The following is a 23,791-nucleotide window of genomic DNA, read 5'->3' as shown; positions in this document are numbered from 1 at the left end:
ACAAGCAATTCAGTCTGGTTTATACATGTATTATCACTCAAAACATATTTCCATAGTATTAATTTTTGTAAGTGAATAATCTTATATCTTATAAAACCCAAACCCCATATCATATACCCAAATAAACAAGTTATAAATCAGGTGTTATTATCTGCATTTATATTCAGACAGTTCTTTCTCTAGAGATCACCCCAAGTTTTTAATAGACTCCTTTTCTTTGTCATAGCTTTCCACTACTGGGGGTGGGGGGGGATACCAATAGTAAGATTTTCGAATATTTATAAGTTAAGTTGATAATTCTAAATAAATTTGCCATGTTTCTTAACCTATCAAGGAGATACTATAATAAAGAATGCCTTTGATAGAGAGATGGTGGATGAGGTGATTTGCTTTATATGTGTCAAGCTTTCACAGGACACGGTAACATAGATGTCTTTTTCTTTACATTTTTGAGCATCAATAGTTCGTTTGAATAGAGAAAGCTGGGATTTATAACAGTATCTATGATCCTCTTATTCTTTCAGTTTTTGACCCTTGATCGGATTACACAAAGATGATGCAGAGATATTTTTCACTTGTCGTTTCTTGTCATCTTCTTATTTTGTGTCCATGTAAGTCTTACTTCAGTATCTCCCTGGAGCATAAACTTGACCCCTGGACTCTTTAAGGATATGCCAGAAATCCTCAAGCTCTTCTGTGGTCTGCCAAGCTTATGCCAGACTGCCTATGATCTGAGGGCTAATAGAAAGTATAGAAAGACTTCTCACCAGGGTCTTGATACTTGGGATTTGAATACTTTGGTCGACTAGCCATGAAATGAAGAAAAAAAGGAAAGCTTCAGTTATACCTCATGTAACCATTATATCATACATATATCTCAATATCTGGTTTGAAGACATGGAGTCATTATAGTTGAGTTACTGTGGAGGTTAGCTCTAAGAATTAAATTCTCTGAGACAGAATGATGACCATTATAGCTCCTTAAGGGGCAGGGAGTGTCTTTTGCCTCTGTGTATGCCTTTGCACTTGGCATAATGCCTGGCACATGGGAGTTACTTAATGTTTACTGGTTGATTTTAAAAGGGCTCGCTTTAGAGTTGGGATGGGTTCAAGGCCCAACCTTTCAATGTCCCAGGAAATTCTTTAAAACAAAAAAAATTGCTAAATCTATACTGATAGGAGTGTCCATGCCAGGACTTTCCAACACCAATAAAATCACAGATGCTAACCATCTCTTCTTAACCCCCATTATGGGGGGGGGGGAAGGTTTTTTTGGAAACTTGTGGGTTTTCTTAGGTACACTTTTCATTACCACCTCAAGATAATATTGAAAGTTCTCAAATCTTTCACATCACCTTTTTCTTTTTTTTTAAAACCCTTACCTTCTGCCTTAGAATCAATGCGTTTTGATTCCAAGACAGAAGGGAGCAGTAAGAACTAAGGCAACAGGGGTTAAGTGACTTGCCCAGGGTCACACAGCTAGGAAATGTCTGTGGTCACATTTGAACCCAGGACCTTCCATCTCTGGGACTGGCTCTCCATCCACAGAGCCACCTAGCTGGAAATTATCTTTCCAGGTCTTATTATAGAGTTGGAGCTTTCATCAAAGGGGCCAAGTCTATCTCTTCAAAAGGAGAGTTATCATTTACTGAGAGACAACCTAATGCTCTTTAAAAGTGAGGTATGCCTATGTTCAGGACAGGGAAAAATTGTGGACGGGTGGATGATAGGCAGGAATTTCTTTCTTGCCACATGTTACTGCCATTCACAATTTATGATTTGGTGCTCAGTGACTGCTCCTTCATTAAATGCTGAGGTGGCTGAAGATCCCCTTTCAGAGGCTGAATGACTGCCAAGTTGGACATTCCGTGTTGGGGGACTAACTTGGGTGTACATCTGACACATACTCTACCTAGCCCATGTGGAACCTAGCACATTTCATTCCTTTCCCACCTCTGCCTACCCAGGCTGCACAGACCACATGGGCAGTGGGAGTACCCTTCCCTTCCCCCTTTCATTTTCTCCTTCCAATGACCAAGGAAGGCAGACCCCATTGGGATGTTTAAGTGGGAAGAGCCACCACCAGGAGCATCTTATTCCTTCCTCTCCCCCTAGGATCGAAAGCAAAACAGTAACAAACCCCTATGGGCAAACCCAATAGCAAATGTTAATGACATGTCATCAAAATTAATGTAAACATCTTTCCTTTTAATTAATGACAAGAGGAAAGTGATACCAAAGTAGCAAAGGGTCACTCTATAAAATAAGACATTCCTCAAAAAGTAGCTACAGAGTTTGGCAAAGTCTCATATTTGCCATGTTTAAAATTATATCCCTTTCAGACTTTTCAGTTTATAACCTCTACATCAGGAAATGAATGGTATGCTTCGCCTTCATTTTTTTTTATCACAGCATTAATCAGGATTCTAAAGTCTCTCAACATTCTTTCTCTATTGTCATTATATCATTCTCTTGCTTCTATTTACCTTACTCCATTAAGTTAATAAAAGTCTTCCCAATGTAGGCTGAAATTGCTCCCTTTTTAAATTTCTTATACTTTATGATTTTCATATGGACATACATATAACATATATTTTGTGTTATAAAAGATATTTTACATTCATATACCATAAATTGATGTTATTCAACAATAGGACATTCCATAGTTTCCAATTTTTGGCTGCCAAGAAAAGATAATCTATCAATATTTTTGTATATGTAGATCCTTTTTCTCTTTCCTTCATCTCTTTGGGATACAGGTCTAGCTGCATCAAAGGGTAAGGAAGGGGGAAGAGAAGAGAATAAATACATTCTCATTGAGTATTGATGTTTCATTGAGTAAACTGTTCCTATCATCCTGGGGGAGGAGGGAATGAAAATTAGAAAAGTTCCTAAAATGTTACTACCCATTGACTTCCACTACTAGGAATATATACTCCAAACAGGTTAATAATGACTGAGTTTCCAAATATACCAGAATCCTCAAATCAACACTCTCCGTGGAACAAAAAATTGTTTTAAATCAGTGCATGTGGATTGGGGAAATGACTGAAAATATGAATGTTAGGGACTATTATTATATCATAAGTAATGCTGAGCATGAAATATGGGAAACCATGTATGAAAGGAGGTATTAGAGCAACCAAGAGAACAACATATACAGAGCCAAGTGCAATATAAATGAAAAAATATATATTTTCAAAGACATCTGAACTCAAATGAAATTGCAATAAAAAATCTTGGTTCCAGAAAAAGAACGTAACACATATCCCTCCAGGAATGTTTTGTTGATCTGTTTTTCTTCCGTATTTTTTTTTTTGGTAACATAAATGTAATGTAATCATTTTTCAGGAAATGATTGTAATATAAAAAGATATACATATATACATATGAAGGCAGGAAACATTTATTAAGAGCCTTCTCTATGCCAGATGTTTTACAAATATTTATCTCATTTGACCTTTACAACAACACTATTGGGAAGGTTCAATTATTAGTTGCATTTTATAATTGAGGAACTGAGGTGAACAGAGGTAAAATAAGTTGTCCAGGGCACACAGCTAGTAAATATCTAAGGCTGGATTTGGACTGAGGTCTAGCTGACCATGACTTAGCACTCTACCAACCACCTAGTTTCCTCCCTCCTCTCTCTTTTCTCTCCCTTTCCATAAATATATAGACACAGAGACAGAAACAGGCAGAGGAAAGAAGGGAGAGGGAGATTTAAATAGGAAAGAACGCCAAGTTGCAAGTGGGTTAGTAATTGGTTTGCTCAGGTATTTTATTTTTTGTTTTGTTTTTTAATTTATAAAATTTATTAATTTGAGTAAAGCAGAAGTATATCAAACAAACCCATGAAACCATTAGCATTTTGTAATATTATTAACAAAGCCTATTAGGATGAAATAAAAAAAAATCCATTCAAACTACAGAATGTATAGACTATCTGGGAGTCCATTTATTTTTTGCTCAGGTATTTTAAGGGAATATACTTAGGTGGGTTTTTTTTTGGGGGGGGGGCAGTGGGTTATCAGGTATTTATCAAGAAGTCCATTGTGTCAAAACAAAATATATGAAATTAAAAAACTAAATCAAAGTTGAGCAATAAGAACCTTGTGGCTACCTTGGTCAAAAAATGATCCTCCACTCATATTGGCTTCAGAACTTTATTTTTTGAGAGCTTTCTATCTCTCCTGAGCTCATTTCTGTAGAATTCTAGGCTGTGTGACCTGGACAAGTTATTTTATGTTTGCCTCATTTTCCTCTAAGGTCCCTGCCATACAGGTTAAGCTAGTTTTCTAAAACATTTTCCTTCAGATTTAATTAGTCCAAGGGAGTAATTCATTGAATTTCTTGGTCCCAAAAAAATATAAAAACTCAACCTATATAGAGGTAGGAACCCTTAATGCTTAACACTTGGTTTTGACTAGGCAAGCTAGGCAGATATCAAGGAGTGGGAGCTATACCTAGTTAAACCAATGTTGTACCCTTGCTGAATATCCTTTCCGTTATTTATTTTAAAAATAAAAATCCTTACCTTCCTCTTAGACTCAGTACTGTGTAATGTTTCCAAGGCAGAAAAGCAGTAAGGTATAGGCAATGGAGGTTAAGTGACTTGCCCAGGGTCAGCCAGCTAGGAAGTATCTGAGATCAGATTTGAACTGAGGACCTCCCATCTCTAGGCCTAGCTCTCAATCTACTAAGTTACCCAACTGCGCCCCCCCCCCCCCTTTATGGCAATATATACATATAAATAAATAAATATATATATATAAATATATATATATATAATGGACGAATATTTGCAGTTCCCCCCTCCCCCCAATAATTCTTAAATTGTCTCTCCTGGATCTATTTTCCGGATCAGTTTTTTTTTTATAAGATGCTTCAGATTATCTTCTATTTTTTCATCTTTAAAAATTTTGTTTTATAGATTCTTGATGCCTTGTGAAGTCATTAGCTTCAAATTGTTCAATTCTGGTTTTTAAAGACTGAATTTCATCCATGATTTTTTGATTCTTTTCCTTTTGACCTAATTTTTCTTTGTAAATCATTATTTTTATCTTTTTTTTTTGCCTCTTTTGAGCTGGTCAGTTCTAGCTTTTAGGACACTATTTTCTTGTTTCAGTTCATGTGCAGACTATTTTCCTTTTTAAATTCTGATTTTCCCAATTTTCTTTAGCTTGTCTTATTTTTTTTAATTCTTTTTTGAGCTCTTCCAGAGCCTGAATCCAGTTCACCAGTTTTTGAGGTTTTGCTTGATATTCCTTGGTCCTCCCTCTATTCCATCTGTTCTTTATCTGAATAGCTTTCAATCATAATTTCCTTTTTTTCCTTCTGTTTACTCATACTTTTTCTTTCCCCTCCCCCTCCTTGTGGGCTGTACACTTGCTCCTCTGGTTGGTTGTTTGCTGGCTCTGTGATTTGAGCTTTTCTGCCCGGAAGGGGATTGTTCTCTGCTCTGCTGGAATACTGCATTAGACCAGTTGAGCTCATCTACTGACCTAATCTGCCCTGAGATCAAATCTTCCCCAGATGAATACAAGAGAGGGAGAGACTGGGAGGGAGGGGGTGACCAAAAGGTCCTATAATAAGAGGGAAGAAGAAAGAAGGCTGAAGGTAGTAATAAGCCAGCCTTCCCTTCTGCTCCTGTTGGTCAGCTATGGTCAGTGTGAGCTTCACGTGATGGCACCAAGCCACTCCATTGCAGTTGCAGTCCTCACCCCGAGAACCCACTGTCAGCCTGAGTCCTACAGTGTGTCTCAGAGCAGTAGGTGGGGGAGGAGTGTTGGTCTTTCATTCTTTCCTTTATACCAAAGAATTCAACTTTCTCTGCAAGCCTCTCAAGTTGAATAGAGTAGGAGAGTCCTGTGGCTCCATCTTATTGGGTTTGAATTTTTTTTTTAAGTGCTTTGTTTTGATTGGTGTGGAAGGATAGTCACAGAGGATTCAGCTTCTGCTGTTTCTAAGCCACAATCTTGACTCCACCTCCATTTTTCAATAATAAACCCAATATTACCCATTTCCAAGTCTTTATATTGGGTTACTACTCTCTCTTGACAGTTGATTCCCAATTTGTAGATCAGTTCTTTCAAATATTTGAGAAAAATCATTCAGTCCAATAATTATTTTCATTAAGGACACTGTTAAAAGGTGAAGATTCAAAGTTCAAATGACAGTCTCAATAACCTTCATGGAACACCACCCAAAAATATTTTGTTGTTCTAAGTAAATCCTAGAGAATACGTTTCGTCAAATTCCCAGTGGCTTTAAAAAAAAAACAAAAAACCTTTACCATCTGTCTTAGCATCAATATCAGTTCCAAAGCAGAACAAGGCAACAGATCTAGGCAATTAGGGCTAAGTGACTTGCCTAGGATCACACAGCTAAAAAGTATAAGGCCAGATTTGAATACAGGACTTTCCATCTCTAGGTCTGGTTCTCTATCCACCAAGCCACCTACCTCCCAGCAGCTTTTACTAGCAGCAATATCAAAAAAAAAAAAAATCAAACCCCAAACTTAAGAGATATAAGAACTGATGAAAGGAGTTCATAGGACTTCTCAGGCCACCTCTCCCACACCCCTGACCTTGTGTAGGTCACTTTCTCTTTTAAATAGAGAAATTAGTCAATTATTTCTATGGTTGTTCGGCTCTCTCACTTCAGCAAAAACAAAAGTGTAAGAAATGACATAGATGAGATCAACCAGTTTTTGAGCAGCTATCAGCAATGGTGAAATCAAAGTTCTGTAACGTGGAGAGTATACATCCTATGTCAGGGAGCATCTAGAACCATCTCCCAAGTTTATTACTTTGTCATGATTATGTTGCCATTTACAAATATTGTAAACCCACGATCACTACATTTCTAAATGACTGAAATTCAACCCAAAGAGTCATTTTTAATCTGAAATTTTCTTTTACTAATATTAACGGGGTTGTTTTAAAGCCTAGTTGTAAGATATCGAGCCAGTCGAATATTACTCCCAAGGCAGCAAAAAGCAGACCAGGGGAAAATGGACCTCAAGAAAGATTTGTAGGGAGATCCAACTGGATCAGATTAACCCAAATCTCTTTAAGTGAAATTAAGACAACAAAAACAGTGAAACGCATTTGCCGGTGTTTCTATAACAATTTTTTCTCATCAATGACAAAGGTGTATCACTTAAACCATACAAGTCTTTTACAATTTCCCCTACATGTTAGTATCCTTCCTCATAGTATGCAAGGTCCTTAATTTTATGAGGACTGTGGTGGTGGTGGTGGTGGTGATGGGGTGTTCTTTCTAGCCTATGTCTTTGATGCCCTATAAACAGTAAGTGAAACCTGACAGTGAGAAAAGCAATTGGATAGACTCAACATACACAATAAATATGTACCTTAGAGGATGGAGTAAAACAAAGATGGATGACTTTTCACCTGATCTGCCTCATCCCCTTTAAAAAATGAGGAAATTGAGGGCCAAGACTCAAACTTGCTAAAGGTGACCAATCTTTTGCCTCCTCCTCCAGCTCTCTTTTTACAATGTCCTATAATTTTAATGGCACTCATGATTGGCTATTTCAAAGAGATTCCAAAAGTATGAGAAAATATAGGCTATGTTAACAAGAGGGGCAGCAACTGTCTGCCTAATTGGTAGTGGGTCCTGTTCCAGAAATTACTATTTTATAATTAAAACATTAGATATGTCCACCACCACTAGAATATTGGAATAGAATACCCCGAGGGCTCAGACTTCCACTTTTTGTCTTTGTATTAAAAGTATTTGTCTTTTGAGATACTTAGCGTAGCAGGCACTTAATGCTTGTTCCCTTCCTTGCCTTCTCTTTGTATCCCTACTAGCTAACACAGTGCCTGGGATGTGTTTGCTAAATGAATGAACAAGCTGAGAAGACATCAATAACTATCAATGTGCCTTCTTAGAGGGGGAGAGGATATAACTCATTTCATTCTTTAACAAATTTTATTCATTTTTTAAAAAACTTTTACATCACATTGATTTCCAAACCACACTTCCCTAAGCAGTGAGGCTTCCCATGTAAATAACAAGATTTGAGGAAAACCACAGTTTAGCAAAATCAAATACATGCAACATTCCACATCCAGTTCACCAGCTCTTCAACCAAGGTGAATTTTTTTCATCTTTTCTCTGGGTCCAAGCTCAGCCACCATAATCACACAATGTTCAGTTTTTAAATTATTCTTTCCATTTACATTGTTATAGTCATGAGGCAAGTAGTTCCCCTGTTCTGATGTTATGCATCCAGATCATTTAGTCTTCCCATGCTTTTCTGGATGTCTCATGTTATTTCTTACAGTGCAATAATATTCTATTATATTCATGTAACAAATTTGCCCATCCTTTCTCAGCATTTAAAAATTCATGAACATAATAATGGGGGGTATTTTTTGAAAAAAAAAACAAAACAAAAAACAAAAACTGACCAGGATACAGAAGTTTTAACAGATTAGTTCACTTTAGCAGATATCTTCATTCATGTGACTCATGAAATAAAACGAGATCCTATTCTTTACTTTTTGATATTTTAATTAAAAAAACTGATTCAGTAGAGCAAAATAATATGCTCCTTTTTAAAAACCAAGATGTCTCCCACATTAAAGGCCTATGAGATTCCTTGACATCGTGTAAAGCATAATTATCAGATGTAAACAAGGAGACACTAAAGGTATTTTGCAGTGCCATGGTCCTGCACAAAGTTCAACTGAACAGGAGTTCCCTAATGAAGGTAAAACTATGGGTTGCTTTTTGTGGATGACACTGAATTCAGAAGTATCACAGAAACTACTCAATGAGATACAATTTTTCATAAAACTGATAGAAAAAAATCAGAATGTCATATGAGTATGATATATGGTTTGACTAACATTTTAATAAATTATTATCTCTATATAGCATAGGCTACAAAATGGAAAAATGAATTGGGCCCAAAATTGGAATGGGATCACATTGCATTTTAGGAATTATGTAGAAATTTCAATCTCAATCTGCTTTCCCTTGCCATGAAAACCCATCTTTTGCTAATTCCAGTATTCTCCCATTGATACTAGGGACAAACCATGGAACACCATGACTTAAGAAAACTCCCAATTGTAGTTAACTCAAAAATACATTGGAAAGATATGAGGGAGGTATAAAGAATCAACAGCAGATCGAGATCACTATTAAGAGAAATGCAAGTTAAAACAACTCTGAGATACCACCTCCTGTGTATCAGATTGGCTAATATGACAAAAAAGGAAAATGTTAATGTTGAAAGGGATATGGGAAAATTGGGGCATTAATACACTGTTGGTGGAACTATGAACTGATACAACCATTCTAGAACCAGGCCCAAAGGGCTATAAAACTATGCATACCCTTTAACCCAACAATAACACTATAGGTCTATATCCCAAAGAGAACAATGTGCGTGTATATGTGTGTGTGTGTGTGTGTGTGTGTGTGTGTGTGTGTATAAATAAATAAATATTAGTAGCAGCTCTTTTTGTGATGGCAAAGAATTGGAAACAAGGGCTATTCATCAATTGAGGAATGGCCACACAAGTTATGGTATCTGAAAGCAATGGAATACTATTTGTGCCATTAAGAAATTAACAAGATGACTTCTGAAAAACCTGGAATTTTTATGAACAAAGTGAAGTGAGCAGAACCAGAATACTGTATATAGTAACAAATATATTATACAATGATCAACTATGAAGGTCATGGACCAGCAGTGCAAGGATCTAAGCTAATTCCAAAGGTTCTCATGATGAGAAATGTTATCCACAGCCATAGAAGGAACTGTTGGAGTCGGAATGCAGAATGGCGCTACCATTTTTCACTTTATTTCCTTCATGAGTTTTTTAAATTATATATGGGATATGCCCTCTTTCATGACATGAATATGGAAATATATTTTGCATGAAAGCACTGATATAATCTCAATAAGAGCATCTCTCAGGGATGGAGAGAATTTGGATGGCAAAATATCAGAAATCAATTGTAAAAAATGTCTTCTATAGTGTAATTTTAAAATATAGAAGGGGGAAAAAAGAATCTATAGGAACCAAGGATTATACAGAAGAGGCATAAAAATAACAAGTGCAGGGATGACTAGAAATAGGAAGTTGATTCAAATACAGGAGACAAAATACTGTCAATGTAGTTCAAGGGTCTTATTTGATAATCAATCACAAGAAATCTGAGATAATCACAATTTGATAATCACAAGAAATCTGGGGAAAGTCATAGAAAAGCCTCTGGTATGTTGCATATATCCCTCCCTGAAGGATTTATGGAAATTTACAAAAAATTTTATTCTAAGTCTTCATAATTAAGAGGGACCCTCAAATTCAAGAAAGTCAAGTCAGTAAAGAACAAGTCCTGGAAAGTAATCATTTCACTCATGGTTCTAGAAAAGTTCTCATGTCTGTTTTCCAAGGATTAGCCTAAATGGGTAACAGAAGCTTATTAATTTCTAAGTAGGTAGACTATGCATAGTGATGGATTCTTTGCCATTGTAGCTCATAAAACAAAGGAAAAAATGTCACCCTAAGCGTGTGCAATGGCATGGCGAGAACGATGGAAAGGGGGGGAAAAGGATGCTAAAAATCATTTTCTACACTATCTAGAAACAGTAATTTGTTACCAGGACTCTAAATATACTATCCTTTTCGTTGAAAATTTCAGGAGGAACTAAAATAAAAAATGCAAAACTATTGTCATGAAAGTTATAAGCCAGAATTTTAGAAGAGTCAAAATAGTTCCCTCAAGACCATCCTTCCACAAAGATCTAGAAAATGTAGTACTAGATATGAATTTTGATAGGGAAATCGGGGAGGGGGGGGGGGGGGGGGGAAATGATCCCAGAGTCACTTTCCCAGTCCAGGTAAGCATAAGAATAGCAGAGAGATGTATAGGGTCTGGACAGGAGCACCTGCAAAGAATACTAGCACCCAGGGACTAAGGACCAAGGCAGTGCACTGGGTCAGAAAGAGGTCCTAGAGACTCCCCAAACTAATGTAAGGTATGGAAACAGGTGCAAAATGACAGCTTTGTTGTTCACTACCAATTTCTGGGTCACAGATCCAGAGCTGATGAAAGAAAGATCTGTGCCTGGTGAGGCTTAGAGTGTATTGAGCAAGGAACAGGCTTAGAAGCAAACCATAGCTATTTGAGAACAAAGCAGGAACTCAATTCTAGCCTCCAGTCCAGGGTAAAGGCTCAGTTGAATAACAATCTCAGACCAAAGGGGAGCCAGTTACTCTGAACCTGCAGAGCTCCCCAGCTGGTTGAAGGGGCTGAGTCAAACAGTGATCTTACTGGAATTCCATTACCAATGACAAGCCCACAGGCATGAAAGTTCAGACTAGGAGGGCAGGAAGTAGACACTGCTCAAGATTAACTACTTTGGGAGCACTGAAAGCTAGTAAGACCCAAATCTGAGCTGTCCCTGAGATGCTGGAATAACAAAAGACTTAACTACTCAAGAAAGCAGCAAAAAGGACCCATGAGGAAAAAAAACTTAGCACAGATTTCCCTGCAGAGTCTGGCCCTAAGAGGGTCTGAAGTAAGTAACTAGATTGGAATAATGAGCAAATGCAAAAAAGAATCCTACATAAAGCGCTAGTGTGGTAAAAATGGAAGAGAAAATTTAAGTGTTTAAAAAAAGTTATAAAAATGGTAAAAACCTTACACAATAACTGAAATTTAAAAATTGATCAACTAAAAGCCAGGGATGGAGAATGTGTCAAATGGCACAAGTAAAAAGATTAAAAAAGAAGAAGAAGAAAATACAGAGCTCCTAAGAAAAAAAATAACTGGAAAACAGATCAAAGGAGATAATTTAAGAATCAAAGTACCTGAAAGCCATGCTCAAAAAAAAAAAAGCATAAATGTTATATATGTCAAGAAATCATAGGAGAAAACTCTTATATCTCTTGGAACCATAAGCCAAAGAAGAAAGAATCTACCAATTGCCTCCTAAAAAAATCCTCAAAATGAATACTCTCAGAAAGATAACATAAATACACCCCACTTCCACTCAAAGAAAATACATTGCAAACTACCAAAAACAAACAAACTTGGGCCACAAGATTCAGCAACTACCAAAAGAAAGGAGCAGAGTTTAGAATCCAATATTACAGAAAGCAAAAAACCCTAAGCTTACAACCAAGAATAATTTGCCTGGAAAAAAAAAATATTCAGGGTGTGAGTTGTGGTGGAGATCTTTCATGAAATAGAAGACTTCTAAGCATTCCTGTTAAAAAGATCGGAACTATGAAATATAAAAACACAGGATTAAAGAGAAGTATAAGAAATTATGAGCAAGCATGGGAGATGGTAATTGTCCAATAGAATATCAGCAGAAGTCATAAAGAAAGTATGGGAGTGTTTTATGTTATAGTCTTGACTATCTTAAAAGACTGGAAAGAGAGAAAAGGTATAGAGTAAAGCAAGGGGATAGGGAACAAATGACATAAACATCACTCCTATTTGAATAGGTCAAAAAGAGGGGGAGAGAGAGATCGGGTATAGAAATACATTTCTTTCAAACAGGAAGGAAAAGAGTTTGCAGGGATTAACAGAAGGAAAACAAACTCTTAGAAATGGGCTAAGAAACAAAGATCTGTAAGAGGGAAAGATCCAATTAACAATCAACTATGAATATGAATGTGATGAACTTACCCAATAAAAAAGCAGGTAGCAGAAAGTACTAGAAACCAGAATCCAACAATATGTTGTTTATAAGAAATACACTTGAAGCAAAAATATGTGCAGTTTTTTTTTAAAAAGGAACTACTTTAAAATCTATTATGTTTCAGAAATAAAAAAGGAACATGTTGCAATTATATAAGACATAGCAATAGTAAAAATAGACCTGACTAAAACAGAGAAACAGGAACACTACATTCTGCTAAAAGGTACCATAAATGATGAATTAATATAAATATAAATATTAAACACATAAACACCAAATGGAATAGCATCTAAGTTCTCAAAAGAATGACCTACAAGGAGAGAAAGACAGTAGAATCTCAATTTCCTCCTCTAAGACTTAGGTAAACATAAACCCAACTATAAAAAGAAAAAAGAAAGAAAAAGAAAGAAAAGTTAGGTATAAGACTCCTGGATGATACAAAATGGGAATAAAAAGGAGAATACATACAGCACACCTTGACACAAACTGACTGCTTAGCAGGACACAAAAACCTTACTAACAAATGTAGAAAAAACTTACAAGATCAATGAATTAAGAATACAACTTTAAAAAAACCTAGAAAACAAATAAAATTTGTGGAAGTAGAGAGAAATTTTATAATGAATATGGTAAAACTCCCCAAATATTAATGAGTTACTATTAAGTGATTTCAATACACATGGTGAGCATTAGGAAAGATATTGAAAAATATTGTAAAAAATGGACCAGGAATAAGAAATCTGAGAAATCAGGGGTTTATAGATCATATTTTATATAGGTTATAGATTATATTTATAGAAGCCTAAGTCACAAATAATTAAAGAATGTGAGCAATGCAAAAACCAACCATATTTCCAACAATATGCTATTCACTTGAAAAAAGTGATGAATCCAATGCAGGGGTCATTTTGAGTATTTTTTGGACAAGGTCAATGAATTTGCTTTGCTTAACGGTGCACATTAGTTATAGGGATTTTGTCTAGTCCCCCCCTCCCCCAACAGGTGAATGAAAATGAATTTTTGCTAAATTACAAACAAAAACTGGAGGCATGTTGAGTCACAAATTTTTCTGATGATCAACCCCACCCAAATCAATCCTCTCTCCCCCAAAAACAAACTTTTTCCCACAGAGTATAAATTTGTGGCTGACATCTGGGAGCCATTTCCAAATCAACTATTTCTACAAAATGTACTTAAAAGTCAAAATAATTTCTACATTAAGATAAAAATGAGAAGATATTGAACTAAAACACCAATCTGACCAATTTAAGTAAACAGTTCAAAAGAGGGAAATACATGAGTGTTGTTATTGACAGATAATTTTCTAATGAAGCCTAAAAGGCAGCCTAGAAATTAACTGGGCAAACAAGCACACTCTCCTTGCCAAATGGCAACATCAGTTTAAAACATAAACTCTAAAAATAATGGTGCCATGGGCAGCTGGGTAGCTCAGTAGATTGAGAGCCAGGCCTAGAGTCAGGAGGTCCTAGGTTCAAATCTGGCCTCAGAAACTTCCTAAATGATGTGGCTCTGGGCAAGTCACTTAAATCTTCATTGTCTAGCCCTTATACTGCTCTTTTATTTATTTTTTTAAACCGTTACCTTCCACCTTAGAATTAATACCATGTAAGGGTTAAGCAATGGGGTTTGGTTAAGCGACTAGCCCAGGGTCATACAGCTAGGAAGTGTCTAAGGTCAATTTGAACCCATCTCTAGGCCTGGCTCTCAATCCACTTAGCTATCATACCTACCCAGCTGTTCCCCTTACAGTTCTTCTCCCTTGGAACCAATACACAGTATTGATTCTAAGGTGGGAAGGTAAGAATTATAAAAACATAATGATGGTAATAGTATCATTTCATAAAAATAAAACAGTGGAGAGACTTAGTGGGAGACCCATAAGCAAAATCATCCCAAGATCAATTGACTGGAAGAACAACGAATGAAAAATGAGAAAGATCCGTAAGTATTTCCATAACTCTTTATCCATCAATGACAAACAGAACCGCTCTATTTGGATTTTATAATCTATATCTAATGTGGTGCATGCAGTAATAAAAAAGAAAAGCAAGTTAACTAGAGAAAGAGAAAATAGAGAAAAAAAGACTGTGTGGAGATGACAGCTGAGTGTATCAAGGGTTGCCACACATTTGGAGGTAGAAGGCCCTGGTTCAAAACCTAAAAACTTATGCCACTTAATATTTTGGGGCCTGTTTCCTCACATTCAAAATGAGAAGGCTGCATCAGATTGAGTGTCTAAGGTCCTTTTTATAAAGAGGATATGCCAAAAACATAGGGAAAAAATCTACAAGCCCACAAAACTACTTTCTAAGGGAAAAAAAAATCTACACTTATGAGGGCATGATGAAGGTATGAAAGTGATAGTAAAGTTTTGCAATCATTATTTTAAAGCAGACCACATCTTTAGTAAATGACAAAGGATGAATTAAAACAATGTGCTCATTATTTGAACTAAGATTTGATAAAGCAAAGGCTTTCCAAAGTTGTCTCCCATGCATAAATCAAAACAAAGATTTCTAGAAAGAGGCAACAGAGGTAAATTATGAGCTAAGTCATGAAATAGAAAGATGTGTTAGGCAAATGTTAGGCAAAGGTATTTGCTACCATCATGAGGTATGTTCACAAACTTGACTTCAGAAGCTCCTGTTTGTAGATGATACTGTATTACTTGTTTCGCATCTACACACACACACACACACACACACACACACACACACAATTGAGACTCCAAAATAAGATTCATAGTCACTCAAAAAAATTTTTGGCCAATTCATACAAGAAAAACCTCAAGGGAATAAAGAAGACCTATTATATAAATGCTATGAAATGTGATTAACAGACCTCAGCGCCACCATCACGAAGTGGGTATATATATGGGCATGTAAAAAGATAATGATCTAGGCCACAAATTGAAAATAAGAGCAGTGAATAGCATTTGGGAAAATGTACAGATCTTTTAATCGTTCCCAAGTTCATCCTTGAAAGAAAGGCCAATATCCTCCCAGTGACAACATATATTGGTGCTATGGAATACCAGAAGCCCCTAAGAATTAAAGCTGAAGCTTAATCAAAGGACAACAGAGAGGTGCATTTCGGGCTGTTACCATTACCAATCAAAAACTAAGCAACAGAAGAAACATGTAACAAAAACTATGGGCAGTCAGGTGTCAAAAGGGACAGTCACTACACAACTTATATTCTCTATCAGAATCCACAAAATTGCCAGATCTATAGGAGGAAGGCCCGTGGACACTGTGGAAAATGCACAACAGGACCCAGCATGAAGGGGTTTAGATGAGTAGAAATCTGCATTGTTGGATTTATGCGATCAGAGATTTATCGAAGGACTGAAGTACCAGCAATAATTCTTCTGCAACTCAAATATAGCTGTGAAAAATAAAAATTTAATTTCATCTCAGCCATATAATTGCCCTCATTCTTACAAGTGATTTTATCTCCAACATCACAACAAGCAGACAAGTGTCCTATGTAATGTTCATCAATGTACATTCACTATTTTTAAAAATTGGGTAGGGGGAGAGAGGGGAAGTACAGCAGCTAGGTAGCTCAGTAGGAGAACCAGGCCTACAGAAGAGACGTCCTGGGTTCAAAATCTGGCCTCAGACACTTCTTATCCATGACCGTGGGACAAGTCACTTAACCACAATTGCCTAGTCCTAACTGTTCTTCTGTTTTGGAACCAATACTTAGTACTGATTCTAAGATGGAAGGTAAGGGTTTAAAAAGAAAATTGTCACATTCAATGCCCCATTCCATTATATAGGATATAACCTAGAACTGACTGTATGTTTTTTAAAGCTGACACCTTAATAAAGGGATTCAATTATCCATTCCCTATCCCCAGCTCTATAAGAGGAAAAAATACTATCTCTGAATTAAAATGCATTATTCTAAATTACTTGGGTTTGAAAGACTGCTGATAGGCTTGATGGAAACATGGACTATGTGATAAAAGGTATAAGTAATCAAAACCTGAGCAACAATTTGAACAAGAAGTCATAATTTTGCAACTACTTCTGACAGGTTTTGCCATATATCTCATTTCCAAAAAGTAAAATATGTAATCCTCACAGATTTCCCTCATTTAACAATTCAAATCAATGATTCTTTTAAAATTCAGCTATTCTTTAACATTATAGTGTTACAACTATTCTTAGCCTCTATCAGTTTAAAAATTCTGGTTTTTACTTTATATGCTGAAGCATAAGACAATTTGGTGCAGAGGTTGACACATAAAATGGTATACATAAAAAAGTCAACACATCAACCTATATTTCTTGAGTAAGTGCTATTATACTATTCACCAGCTGCTAGTAGACAGAAATAGATTTCTATTCACTTATGCGGGCTGGAACCTAAGAGGTCTCAACAGATTAAGTACAGTTATATCAAAGATATGAATTTTTTCTAACTTTGAATGGGTTGTAATACTGTGTCAATAGCTTACATGAAAAATATTTCTCAATTCCCCCTAAAAAAGCTACTTCAAGTAATAACTGAGCGCTTTAGTCCTAAGCATTTTTTGACAGAAATATTGCAGTATCCCCACAATATAGCAAAATGGCTAGTACAGGACACATTCATTCTAACCCTTTAAACAACTTATTCAGTATTTTTGATATACCATATTAAAGCATAGATAAATAAGCTAACAAAATAATTTATGACCCTGTGAGGGTCATAAGTCATGATGAGCTTCAATTGTAGTATTGAACTAAGTGACACACATAAAAGAATACATTGATCTATAACTGGAAGAAGCTCAGGTCATCCGAGTTTAATATCTTTACTTTATGGATAAAAAGACTGAGGTCCAGAAGTTTAAAGATCTGCCAAGGTCACATAGGCCAGGTCTTGGACCCAGCCCTTCTGCCTGCAGATGCCTTTTCAATGCCAGTATAAGTCAAGGACAGAAGACAAGTAGAGGCACTGGCATAATTTTTGTGGCATCCTTTCAGAACATGGTCTCAAGTTGTCTTATAAATGACTAAATTATGTACTACTTATGTATTTATGCCACCATCATTTAATTCTTTGTTTCTCTTTAGAAACCTTAATCTTTATGTCTAAAGAAGAAGATACAAACTGGTATTGTTACCCTGGATGAGTTCCCTAATCTGAAACATTTTTAAAATCATGAAACATTTTTTAAAAATCTAAAATGTAACCATTCCACTAATTCCATATTTGTTTCAAGCATACAGGAAAGAGGTTTATAAAGTCTATGTGTAATTTTATGATTTTTAAGAACTTATATAAATTATATTTAAAGGAAAATAATTTTCTTCTCATTTTAATTCTATAAACAGTTTATATTCTCATTTCTGGCAGTCACTTTCAATTTGAGAGGCTTTGAAATAGTTCATTATGCTGTTTTAAATAGCATAATGCGATTTCCCTAAACTTAATAGTTGTTTTATATTTTTAAAGTTTTCAAAGTATTATAAGGTCTTTAAGAAGATACTTCATGTCATCTTTTAAAAAACCAAAATTTTCATATCTATTTATAAAACAAACTTAGTAGACTGAAAAATAAACAAAATAGATTCTTAGAGTATTTTCTCCATTTCTACTCACTGTTCAGCAATTAGCCATTTTTTAATAGCTAGTGCCTCAAATCTAATAGTGATGCATTCAAGAATCAAAATATTCATAAGAATTAAGTGCTAAACAAGTAGCATCAAAATATACTGAGTTAATAGGAAAATTACCTTGGTTAAAAAAAAAGCCACATCAATTTAATTCCATGTATATAGTACTACCTATTCAATTTATTAAAAATTTTAATAAACATAATAATCAAACTAGAGCTCCAAACTTACGCTATTCTCTTGGAAGATACTACAACAGAAGACACAGTAGAGACTGCCTTGTAACAAAAAAATACAAATACTTGCTGTAAAGATGGAGAAATAAAAGGACAAATCTAGTTGTCTAAAAGACAATTCACTGTACACATTTTATTTACAGTTTTGTACACTGTCTTAATATGAATGGGACCGCTTTTCTATTTGAGCCATTTTTTAACCAAAGCAAAATATAACCTAAGTAATACAAAGTGTTAAAATACAGCATAAGATACAAAAACAGACATACTATATCTAGTTAGGAATGTAATTATGATGTTACATTTTTAAAAATCCACAATTATGTTTAGGAAATCACACAAACATAGATCACTGATTTGACTGAAATGCATAAATTTGTAGCAAAGCTCTAATGTTACAAAAAAACCAAAAAAATTACCAAAGAATGCACGAAATTCATGTTTATTCCACCTTTATGTAATATTTCCCAGATCCTTCACCAATGTTACATGAGCAAAAAATAAAACAAACAAAAAAAACTAAACTAAACTAAACAAAAAAAAAAACCAAATGAAATCAGAATCACTAATGTTATCAAGTAGGGAAACAAATAAATTAAATCTAGCAGCCATCAGCATAGATTACAGCAAAAAATAATGCTGTAAAAAAGAAACAAAGAAAATTGCTAGAAAATGGTATGCATCATACTCTTCCAAACCAGTAAAATATGTTACTGCATACAATGCAATGTACAACAGAAGTAATTCTCTGTGAAGAAATGCGAGTTCTTTTCTGAATATTGTGGATAGATAAATGTTTTTGTAATAGTAATGCTTCTACTAAGCTATTACAGAGTGGGCCTGGAACACATTTATGGATTCTGGGGATGATGTGTACTGTAATTCTTTGATTGGGATAATGGTTACGCTAGTCAAAATAGAAAAAAATTTGAACACAGAAGTACAAGACAAAGGCGAATGAGACTTCTCATATATCTTAGCAACATTTAGATGGAAATCAAATTTAAATGCAGTCCACTCTGCTTTTGAAGAGGCTTTGGTTCAGCTCCCAAATCTCGATTGCTTGACGCAGTCTCCTATGAAAGAATACTCAGAAGGTGTCTTCTTAAACAACAAACCTATTTTTAGTGGTGGAGCCGCTCTTAGTAGCTGTGTCTGCATGGGACTGATAACCAATCACTATCTTTGGAGGAAGTCCTAACCTTTCCTTGTATACCTTCCTGAAAAGGGGAAAAAAGAAAAAGGATATTACTTTTGTGTTCACAGAAAGATGATTTATGCATCATTATTTTTCTAGGCAAGAACATATACAAGAAGCAGAGAATAATAAAACAAAAACATGCATTTTTTCCATTTATTGATACATTTGGACACATTAACTTCTCATGATGATTATTTTAGTTTCACATCAATCTGTATGATCCGGAACAAGCAAGCTAACTAATAATGCACCTGAAGATTTTAAATAGTACTTTCCTCATAATAATCTCATAAAGCAGGTGGTCAAAGTATTATTATCTTTTCACAAAAAAGGAAAACAAGGCAGTTAATAAGAGATACAATTTGAACCCAGTTTCTTCTGTCTCCCAATCTAGTGCTATATAACATATCAACAGAGCAAACAAAATTCCATACAACAGGAATATATTTGTGTGAAACTGATCCAAGGAAAAATGGAAGGACAAAACACGGCACAAAAATTAAACATGTAAGATATATCAAGTAGTTTATACATGTGGTCCAAAAATGTAAAAATCTTTGAAATATGTTGTTCCCTGACAAAAGCACTTTCCAAAGGACTAGAATTCAATTAATAAAATTTGTAAAACAAGAACACTTCATTGAAAAAAAAAAAACAAATTTCCTTTTCACTGCCATCTCCCCTTGACAGAAACTGTATCTAAAAATGGCTGTTTGGAGTGCTATGCTATACTATGCTATACATACCTCTCATTAATAAGATTCTTTGACTATAGAAAAATTTATTTCTTTGATTATACTAATTCATTAATATATTAATAAAAAAGAAATACTATCAAAATAAATCTTTCCTTGAAAAACAAAGCTTATATGAAGTTTTTTTTAAAATAATCAACTGAATTTCTTCTAGGCAACTAAAACTTGAAGGATTAAGGATTGGAAAAACAAATCCACGATTATCTGATTGCAAAAAACCCGCATTCTGAGCTATCAGAAGGCATTAAAAACTACTACTGCTATTCATTCAATTATGATGTCACTTTATTATTTGTGACACTTTACATCATTTTTTTCATATGGCTAAGTGGGAAGAGACATTATTCTACTACCTACATTTTATAGGCTGATAAAAATTCACACACTAAAAGTACAAAGAAAAAATATTCAAGTTAAAAAGGGCTATTACCTACTAATTTTTACGAATAATTATATATCAAATAAAAACCAAGGGGGGAAAGGGAAAGAGTGGAAGGGAAGCTAGGTGGCTCCGGGGACAGAGAGCCAGATTTAGAGATTGAAGGTCCTGGGTTCAAACTTAGCATCAGACACTTCTTAGCTATGTGGCCCTGGGCAATTCAACCCCAAATGCCTCTCTTGCTGCTCTTCTGCCTTGAAACCGATATTTAGTATTTAGTAGATTCTAAGACAGAAGGTAAGGGTGAAAAAAAAAGAAAAACAAAAAACTAAAGACATATCCAACACACACACTAAATACACTTATATATCGGGAAGAATACGGATATGTTATTCTTTCAGTTTAGGGAATGACTTCTTTGGCAAGTATATTCACTAATGCAGAATAGCAACTCATTTATAACTTATAACTTAAGAAGGTGCATGAGGCTTTAAGAAATGAAGTACAGTCACAACTAGTAGGAATCTGAAGCATGACTCCAACTGAGAACCCTCTTGCTTCAAGATCTCTATGCACCTTATTACTTGATGCAGATTTGCAAAAGATAATCTAATAAAAATCCTTGTCAAATTCTTAAGGTAATAATATTACTATAAATTTGTAGTAATATTACTATATTCTGTGCTATCTATAGCACAGATAGAAGGCCTAAATACAGTTATAATCGATCTATAGCAACAATGAAAACCAAAAATAATGAAGATTCTGAAGATCTAGCATGAAATTTGTCCATAATTTATTCTCCTTAGTGATCTCCTTATCCCTACCCCCATGCCCACGCCCCAGAATTAAAAATGTTTTGGCAATGTATATAGAACTTTTTCAGAATAATAAGGGTCGTCACTGACATTAAATGACATCAAACTGATATTAAAATTAAGTGTGAACGGACTGGAAAACAAAATTTTGGTATAATAGTGCTTCACACAATGGGGGAATGTTTAAGTGATCTTATACAAATGTTTTATCCCTGGACACAGAGAAATATTATCTGTGAAAGACAGAATAATTAATCAAATACAAGAATAGGACCACATACTAGTGAAGCATTCTGTAAGAATGAAAATGAAAAATATTCATGAAAACCATGTATGACACTGAAGTTAACTCTCAAGCCATAAATAAAAATGTTTCCTCCTCAAGCTTTAACAGCCTAGTAATACTAATATTTTTAAATGAGGCTTACCCTATATGTGTAACAGCATCTCTGTTTTCACACTCAGTAGTCCATATTGCTATCTTATCGCCTTTAGCTCTAACATTAACAACAGCTCCACACACATCATCACTGTAGTCATCAAATGACTCTCCAATAAGGCACAGCAGCTAAGAAAGAAAAAAAGCCCCATTACAATGACATGTAACCATGTGTACATGCTGTTACACACAGAGAACAGGTAACTCTACCAACTTTCGGCCATCATTTATCAAGGCTCTGCCCCTCCAAGAGCACAATTCACTTGGTACTGTGCAGCTTTTCAAGTTATCCTTCATTTCATCATTGAGCACAGTTCTTCAGATGACTGAGAAACAAGATGAAATTCAACTCCCAAGAAAATCTACTAATAGATTTTTTCAGTACATATTTGAGCAGGTGAGTTTTATATATTTCAGACTTTTACCAGTTTACAAATTATTAACACAAGAATATCCTATTCCAGTTATATTGGAAAAATTTTAAAGAACTTCTTAAAAAAATATGGGTTTAAACTGACAGTCTCTTAGTTATCTCAACAATGTAATGAATAGACTATGAAGTAAAAAGCCAAGAGTTAAAACCAAATCTCTAACTGCGCAAATCCTATCATAATCCCCAACTCAAAAAAAAAAAAGCAAAAGCTAATTATCTTTATTAAAGGCAACATAGTCTCTCACTTAAGATGCTTACGGTGATCAAGCAAATGCACCTCCTAAAATGTATTAGCTACACTAATTATATTAGCTAATATATTGGTATATAAGCAATTACTCATTTTCTCAAGGGGATGTTATTCTCTTTTCAAACAAGTGAACAACATTATGTAATGATAACCCTCTTTCCACAGAGTTGGAATATCACCAGAAATCTAAAACTGCCACTTGAAAAATTATTTTAAAACTTAAAAATCTTACTGTCTCTAGCCAAAAGCGATCAAGGTCACTTCGTCTCTGCTGTTTATTTAATGTAATTAGCCATCGTCCTCCTCGTTTGTTTTTTTCGTCTTCCCACATAGGCTCAATTCCATCCTGTAAAATTTTAAGGGCAGATTATCAGACACCACTTTAAAAAAAAAACAAAGATTACTAGAGTTCAAACCAAAAATAACAACTCTCCCTCCTGTATTAAATAAAATATCCTGTATCAAATAAAAACTCCCTTTGAAATCTCAATAATCTCCATAAATATTCATCCATTAATGGGTAATCCTTTGAACCTATATTACCATTACATACTATATACAGAATAAAGATAATGGTTTTTTATTATACAAACATACCTATAAAAACTACTTGATAATGCATGTGTCTATATATGCATATTGTTAGCCCATGTTTCATAGTATATGGGAAGATTTCTTAACATATGTAAATGATTCATATCTACTTAATTTTAAGAGTCAGTAATTAATAAGTCATACCTTAAAAAGTGAGTAGTCACAGCCAGGCATTAAATTACTAGACAGCTGGATATGGTTGTATAAACTACATAAAAGAAAATGACAGTTATGAAACAAAAGAAAATGAGGCAAAGTTAAGAGCTTTATAACCTTTAAAGACTATGATGAAAAAATAGGTCACAAGATTAGATATATTCCTACTTAACAATTTAGATAGACTTATTGAA

General features: G+C 34.8%; 1 protein-coding gene across 8 annotated transcripts in view; it reads right to left on the bottom strand.

Moving 5' to 3' along the window:
* Positions 1-370: 370 nt before the first annotated feature.
* EIF4E (eukaryotic translation initiation factor 4E) overlaps positions 371-23,791 on the bottom strand; it is a 62,185-nt gene continuing 38,764 nt past the window's right edge. For 5 of the 8 annotated variants that reach the window (XM_056803165.1, XM_007495908.3, XM_056803164.1 and 2 more), the window contains 5 exons: positions 23,586-23,649; positions 23,080-23,193; positions 22,154-22,293; positions 19,691-19,792; positions 371-805 (listed from right to left, as the gene is read on the bottom strand). In XM_056803165.1, coding sequence (XP_056659143.1) covers positions 739-805; positions 19,691-19,792; positions 22,154-22,293; positions 23,080-23,193; positions 23,586-23,649 — 487 coding nt within the window. In that variant the 3' untranslated portion in view covers positions 371-738. Of the gene's footprint in view, positions 806-18,675; positions 19,793-22,153; positions 22,294-23,079; positions 23,194-23,585; positions 23,650-23,791 lie in introns of those variants that run through there. The other 3 variants (XM_007495907.3, XM_056803166.1, XM_007495906.3) reach the window with 1 other exon arrangement.

The sequence above is a fragment of the Monodelphis domestica genome, chromosome 6, assembly GCF_027887165.1.
Source record: "Monodelphis domestica isolate mMonDom1 chromosome 6, mMonDom1.pri, whole genome shotgun sequence".
NCBI classification, from domain to species: domain Eukaryota; kingdom Metazoa; phylum Chordata; class Mammalia; order Didelphimorphia; family Didelphidae; genus Monodelphis; species Monodelphis domestica.
The sequence above is the reverse complement of the archived record's forward strand: the minus strand, read 5'-3'. Positions and strand labels throughout refer to the sequence as shown.